Consider the following 7,002-nt stretch of genomic DNA (forward strand, 5'->3'; position numbering starts at 1 on the left):
CAGAGATACTAATAATAGACGCATATATAGCAAATATAATATATTGTAGTAAATTTACCAGGTTATTTACCACGAGCTTACGCCTGTGTTATTATCGTCCTATAATATAATTTGCATTTGCATAACTTATATTCCGTGCTTATTCCAAATAGTTGATATCATCATCATATCGCGCAAACGTTCTTTAACGTTATTAATCTTGCAAATGGATTAAATTCAATTAAAACTACATAAAAATTGCAACGTTTCAAGATTAAGTCGTGACAAAAACTATATAAATTTTTTTTTTTTTTGTATATCTTATACAAGTATTCCTTCAAAGAAGAGGGTGCTCTAGTTGACGCGAACGTATATACGTTCGTCCAAGCGCTCAACAGAGGCTATATCGAACGAGGTTAAATTATAAGCATAAAAGTTACGAGAGGGTCTATAAGTTCGAGAAGAAACGCGTGCTCCAACAACGGCAGGCCCGATGATAGCATAAGAAGTGACTTTAAATGCAGCTCGTGCAAAGCCGACCTGACGCCGTTCGTTAATCGGCGCCACGTGCGAGATATTTGCGGATGAGTGTTTCGTGGGTTCACGCGTACACGCGCGTTTACGCGTGATCCGATCATTCCGTGCCAGAGGCTCATCGACGAATGACGATACGATGGTACAATTCCTCTCGCGTGATAAATTTGGCGCTCGATCTTTCGATAATAATACTCGATAGTATATCGCGACAGCTCGAGGGACGATCGACAAAGCGGTACCGATAAGAACACGTCGTTCCACGTGGCCACGTAAAAATCCACGTAAGCGTGAACGCGCAACGCCATTGCGAAATAAATGCGGGACAATAAATACGCGACGCGACGCGAATAAAGCGCGCGATCGTTCTCGGCGATAAAAGAAAACGGTCAAGATTCGCACATGTCGATTCGTCCACCGAATGACAGGCTTATACGTCATCTTCTGTAAAAAGATGGACAAGTTATAGGCGAACAACGTAGGCTGAGTCGACATAGACAATGTCTCTGTAAACTGTCGCAACTCATCCATCTATTTGCAAATACGATAATTACGCTTGCGTAATTATGTATGACGTTACGGACGCGAAAATGTACATACTTGCCATATTTGATGAACACGACCGCCAATACTAGCATCTGTTTGCTCATTATGGCAATTGACGTGACGATTATCTCCTCTCATTATCAAGCAATAAACATAAATGTGATAATTGTACAATCGTAAAATATAAAACAAATAGTCATTGTCAAATATATTGCTAAAATATAAAAATATGACAATATTTCTCCGAGATACAAAATCGGAGTAGAAGGATTAAAAAGAGAGAAATTTAATGTCATCGATATAATGTAAAAGGTGAAACTATGCTAATAAACTTCCAAGGTCGGCTAGCTGCTGACGCGATCGACATATTATTGTATAAATGATATACATACGAGCTAAATCGGGGGAAAAAAAAAAACACGCGGCCAGAAGTGCGTGTATCGAAGCCGCGATTTCCCGATCGAGGACGAGGACGAGGACGATTCTCGTGGAGAAGCAGACTCCGACGCGACGCGTCGTCGCCGCAGACGATCGCGCGGAGTCAAGCGTTTGACAGTTGAACTGTCATCGAGCGGCGATCGCTGTCGCGATGGCGACGAGGCGGCGGGAATCGCGCCTAGGCGAAGCCGCGGTACCGAGGTCGACGACGACGACGACGACGACGACGTCGTCGTCGGCGACGGTGCCGGGCGCATGGATTTCGCACGGATTCGTCGGTCGGCTAGTTTACTCAGACTCACCAGATGCAGCACGGTGTTGACAACCTCCCGATTCGACACCTGTCCCACCTCAATCAGGCCGATCAGCACGGCGAACTTGAGGCTGTCGTTCATCGCCATCGCAACCACCTCCTCGGGCCGCTTGATGTCACTAAACGGCGGGCTCTTGAGGTCCGCCATCGTGACGACGTTTAACGCGACCGCGTCGCGCCGCGCGTTAACACCCGCGAGTTAACCGAGACTAGGATCGCTTCTCGCACGAGGTTACGGTCCTATCAACGGGAGCGTTTCGCCGTCACATGATAATACAACACAAATTGATCCGCCATGTTAGAAAGTGGTCACTGTTGTGAGGGGTCTGCCAGCCACGCCGGCCCGAATGTTCCTAGGCAGCGACACCGCCGTACGCACGCGCGCACGCCGACGTTACCAAATGTCCGGCGCCGCGACGACGCTTAGCGGATAGCGTCGAGCGCATGTCGGCGGGATATACAAACTCGCATCGATGTAGAAATTATTCGCGGTAGTAGAAATAAAGTTTACGAATGTCAAAGTTAATTGAAATTTAATTGCCTATTTTTGTCTGAAACGCGCGTCGATATCAAAATTGTATTATAATAATGATAAAATATTTATCAACATTAATCGAGGTTTAATTAATAATTGCGTACATCTTTCTCTGAAAACTAGAATTGAAAAGAAACAAAAAGCTTATTCATACGCTATATTATTTTATCATCTCATTATACTATATATTATTTTGTTATACCGATATCTGATATAGAATCTTTTCTACAAGAAATACATAATATGTATAATCCTAGACAGCGCAAAACATCCTCAGGATCATCCTGAATATGTCCAGGACGGTTCAGGACATTTGTAGGATGTTTTAAGATATTATTATAAATATATTTATAAAAATTTAATATGCATACATAATTATTTTTACTTTTGTGTCGGCTATTTAATATAATTTAGAAATCTTAGGTATTATAATAAGTATTAATGTCCTATAAATGTCCACTGGATAACCCCTGGATATCTGTAGGATATATCTGCCCTGTCTATTTATATTGGATGTCTTTTGGATTTCCAGAGGACATATACATGCGTGCAATTAATTGTTAACATTAATTTCGTTTAATATTAATAATTGAATTTGATGCGCACATTTTCATATATCCAAAATTATTATTTATTTAATATTTCATGAGAAATGTTACTGTTCGCAACATTCCAAAAACTTTACAAACAATAGTATTCAACCACTAGTTTGTTTGTTTACCGCTATGCGACACGCGAACTCGTATTTGAGATTTGGTCATGAGAATTATATAAAACTTGCAAAGAGCAACTGACAGGAAATTATAAATGTAATTATTTTCTATTAAGTTCAATCTCTGATGCAATCCCAACATAGGGAATTCAAATATTGGATTGTTTAGAAAATATTCAACATACACAACTCAAACGCGTGGGAGCCAAACCTAAAATATTCACGCACAGCACAAAAGCCTCAAATATTAAAGAACGATCAACTATTTTTAATATTAGATTTTTAATATTGGCAGTAAATAACAAAACATAATTTTAATTCATATTTAAATTTTTAAATTTGCTCCTTGAAACATACGAAAAATATCCCTAACATATCCTATAAAAAACCTTAGGATGTTCCACAGGATCTCCCTGGATTCTCCAGAGGTTAATATACGGCTATCATTTACTCTTCCTCGGGACATCCAGAGGAGATCTGAGGATTACAATGGGATATCCTGAGGATATCCTACATGTATGTCCTGGATGCCCTTTGGACATCCTAAGGACATCCTTGTGCTGTCTGGGATTTAAGCAAAAAAAAAAAAAAAAAAACTTGTGTGTTATGGTTTTATATTATGATCGATGATAAGGAGATGGAATTTACGATGCACAAATCAAACTTAATCAAACCAATTTATGGGCTCGAGTCCACTTTAATTGCCGTTACACAAATATATATGTACTTTACGCCCTATTGATAATATTTCACGTCAACAGCTGCAATAAGAGCATGCGTACTCCGAGTTGAAGCTAATAATGGTTACGAGTCACAATTTCAGTTAATAAAAGTAACCAGAAAAAGCGATCTCGGTCGAAAATATATACCTGGTGAGAGCAGCCATCCCGGCATTTTATGCCAAGCCTCGTTTAATATTGCCATTTGCAACAGAATGTTAGCAGCTACATGGAATTATATAATGAGGATAATTTTTCAACATTAGCCATTTTTATTTTAAAATTTATATTGTCGATCCTGATAGATCGAACAATGATTTTACCGACGGTGTCGAAAATCATAATTTTGGTTACATAATTCTATATGATCTTCGAAATGAATGTAGATGGCAGTATTAAACGAGACTTGATAAATGTCCGACGAAAACCTTTGGTTCGGGATTCGGGATGGCTGCTGCTCTTGGGCTTCTCTCTGCCTCTGCCTCTGCCCATACTTGTTCGCGTCGTGTTCGCAACGAAATCGCAGGAAAAATGGCGACAGAGGATATTGACCGTGCCAAGGTACTATGACAATTTCCTCATCTTTACATCGAGCCTCCTTTATGCTGAGAATTTTCGCTATAAGCGAAGCATATTATTTCATTAAATAATCGGAGTCATATGAGTCATCTGTCACTGTCATCTCGAACTCTGATGCATGTCATCTATCTCTAGGAAATTCCTTTCTGTTTAAATACATTTTCGCGTTAAAAGCATTTCAAAGTCTTTTATTTCGAAACAGAATTATTATATCCGTATTTATCAATTATATTTCGTTTCTTTCTTATTCGTTTTCTTACGCATTTTATTGAAGCATCTTTAATATTGTTGTACATAACTATAACAGGATATCTAGATCTATACGTACAAGGCTGTGTATCATGAATCCAAGGGTGTTGGCTCTCTGGAATCATCGTATAACTGTACATCAAGTTGAGCATTCCTCCGATGCATAATCCACTTATGGACACAAGTGTCATTCTCTTTCTCCTTCTCTCTATCTAATCTCTCTCTCTCTTTCTCTTTTATTTCCCCTCTAAAAATATAACAAATATCACAAATATAGCGATACATAATTTCGATTATTAGATGGAGTCTATGCTGCGTACCCTGAAATTGTCAGGTCATGTCGGATTTGACAGTCTACCCAGTCAGTTGGTGAATAAATCAGTACAAAATGGATTTTTATTCAATATTCTCTGTATTGGTATGAAGAAATATATTAATCTAGTTTTAATCATTTCTGCTATATGTCTGCTATATTTAACATAGATCTACAATATTTAATAATTTATGATATAATATATATTTAGACCTAATTTATATATTTTGACAGGTGAAACTGGACTTGGAAAATCCACGCTTATGGATTCTCTCTTTAATACAAGCTTTGAATCTAGTCCTAGTCCTCATAATTTGCCATCGGTAAAGCTTAAAGCACATACCTATGAGCTGCAAGAAAGTAACGTTAGACTGAAGCTGACTATTGTTGACACAGTTGGTTATGGCGATCAAATTAATAAAGAGGACAGTTTTAAAGCAGTTGTCGATTATATAGATGCACAATTTGAAGCTTATTTGCAGGAAGAATTAAAAATCAAACGTAATCTTGCAACTTATCACGATAGTCGTATCCATATCTGCCTTTACTTCATATGTCCTACTGGTCATGGGTAAGCGTTTATCGATTTTATACAAATTGCATTCATTATTAATAAATTATGAGGATTACTTTAATCTCATATATATATATATATATTTGTGATTTTAGTTTGAAGTCTATTGATCTGGTATGCATGAAAAAACTGGATACCAAAGTTAATATCATTCCGATTATTGCTAAAGCAGACACAATATCAAAGACTGAGTTACAAAAATTTAAGGTATGTTGCATTTCAATCGAAATTGATTCTTATTCATTTGTTTGCGCCATATAATCTTTTATTAATATTCGTATTTCAGAGCAAAATCATATCCGAATTACAAAACAATGGAATACATATTTATCAGTTTCCAACTGACGATGAGACTGTAGCAGATATAAATACCACCATGAACACGCATGTACCATTCGCCGTTGTTGGCAGTACCGATTTTGTTCGCATAGGTAACAAAATGATGCGTTCTCGTCAATATCCATGGGGTACAGTTCAAGGTAAAACAATAAATTTTATTTACGGTATCTATACTTTGAAGAAAAAAATCAAAAAAAAATCATGTCTGTATATTAACACTATATATTAAAATATTATAGTTGAAAATGAATCTCATTGTGACTTTGTAAAACTACGCGAGATGCTGATAAGTACTAATATGGAAGATATGCGTGAAAAAACACACTGTCGTCATTATGAGCTTTATCGAAAGAAGAGATTAGAACAAGTATGTTATATTGTTCGTCGAAAATTTTAAAACATTAAAATTGTAAATGGGGAATTACTTTTCTCTTATTCTTGCTTGTCATGAATTTTTAGATGGGTTTCAGCGATGTTGATAGCGATAATAAACCAGTAAGTTTTCAACAGACGTGCGAAGCAAAGAGATCCATTCATTTGCAAGAATTGCAACAAAAAGAAGATGAAATGCGACAGATGTTTGTTGCTCGAGTCAAGGAAAAAGAAGCTGAATTAAAGGAGGCAGAGAAAGAGGTAATGATTTTTTTCATTCTATCAATATATGCCAAATTATTATATTTATCATTTTAGTATAGCTGCTAATTGTTACATTTTTTTATTGATTTTCTTATATACTTTAGCTGCACAGTAAATTTGACAAGTTGAAGAAAGATCATACAGAAGAAAAAAAGAAATTAGAAGAAAGTCGTAAGAAACTTGAAGATGACATATTAGAATTTAATCGACGAAAAGCGCAGTTTGCGCAGCAACCCCAACATCATACACTAACATTAGGCAAAAGCAAAAAGAAGTGAAGCAAATTTCATCGCGAATACATCTTTTTATACCATTTGAATATAATCGCTCATCTTTAATTGCATTATTCAATAATAGCAATAATAGTATTATTACTTTAATTATTACTGTATTATCTGATTTTATATTATTGTGTATTTTATTAATATTGTATATTTAATCAAATACATACCAAAAATTTTTCCAAGGATTATATGAATCACATTTGATTCATATTATGTAGAAATAATCTGAATAAGAAAAAAATACGTTTAATC

The 7,002-nt window shown here is 36.5% G+C and overlaps 2 protein-coding genes across 6 annotated transcripts in view; one reads left to right on the forward strand and one right to left on the reverse strand.

Annotated features, from left to right (window-relative positions):
• Positions 1 to 2,135, reverse strand: part of Rg (A kinase anchor protein rugose) — a 299,154-nt gene extending 297,019 nt beyond the window's left edge. For all 4 annotated transcript variants that reach the window (XM_070311919.1, XM_070311917.1, XM_070311920.1 and 1 more), the window contains exon 1: positions 1,800 to 2,135. In XM_070311919.1, coding sequence (XP_070168020.1) covers positions 1,800 to 1,958 — 159 coding nt within the window. In that variant the 5' untranslated portion in view covers positions 1,959 to 2,135. The remainder of the gene's footprint in view (positions 1 to 1,799) is intronic.
• Positions 1 to 6,971, forward strand: part of Septin2 (septin 2) — an 81,363-nt gene extending 74,392 nt beyond the window's left edge. The window contains exons 1-8 of one of the 2 annotated variants that reach the window (XM_070311924.1): positions 4,188 to 4,337; positions 4,905 to 5,022; positions 5,152 to 5,488; positions 5,587 to 5,698; positions 5,778 to 5,970; positions 6,070 to 6,197; positions 6,290 to 6,463; positions 6,571 to 6,971. In XM_070311924.1, the coding sequence (XP_070168025.1) occupies positions 4,224 to 4,337; positions 4,905 to 5,022; positions 5,152 to 5,488; positions 5,587 to 5,698; positions 5,778 to 5,970; positions 6,070 to 6,197; positions 6,290 to 6,463; positions 6,571 to 6,744 (1,350 nt within the window). In that variant the 5' untranslated portion in view covers positions 4,188 to 4,223 and the 3' untranslated portion in view covers positions 6,745 to 6,971. Of the gene's footprint in view, positions 1 to 4,187; positions 4,338 to 4,904; positions 5,023 to 5,151; positions 5,489 to 5,586; positions 5,699 to 5,777; positions 5,971 to 6,069; positions 6,198 to 6,289; positions 6,464 to 6,570 lie in introns of those variants that run through there. The other variant, XM_070311925.1, reaches the window with a different exon arrangement.
• The last annotated feature ends 31 nt before the right edge of the window (positions 6,972 to 7,002 follow it).

Source organism: Polyergus mexicanus, unplaced genomic scaffold, assembly GCF_030449975.1.
Source record: "Polyergus mexicanus isolate NDT 795.1 unplaced genomic scaffold, iyPolMexi1.0 SCAF_21, whole genome shotgun sequence".
Lineage (NCBI taxonomy): Eukaryota > Metazoa > Arthropoda > Insecta > Hymenoptera > Formicidae > Polyergus > Polyergus mexicanus.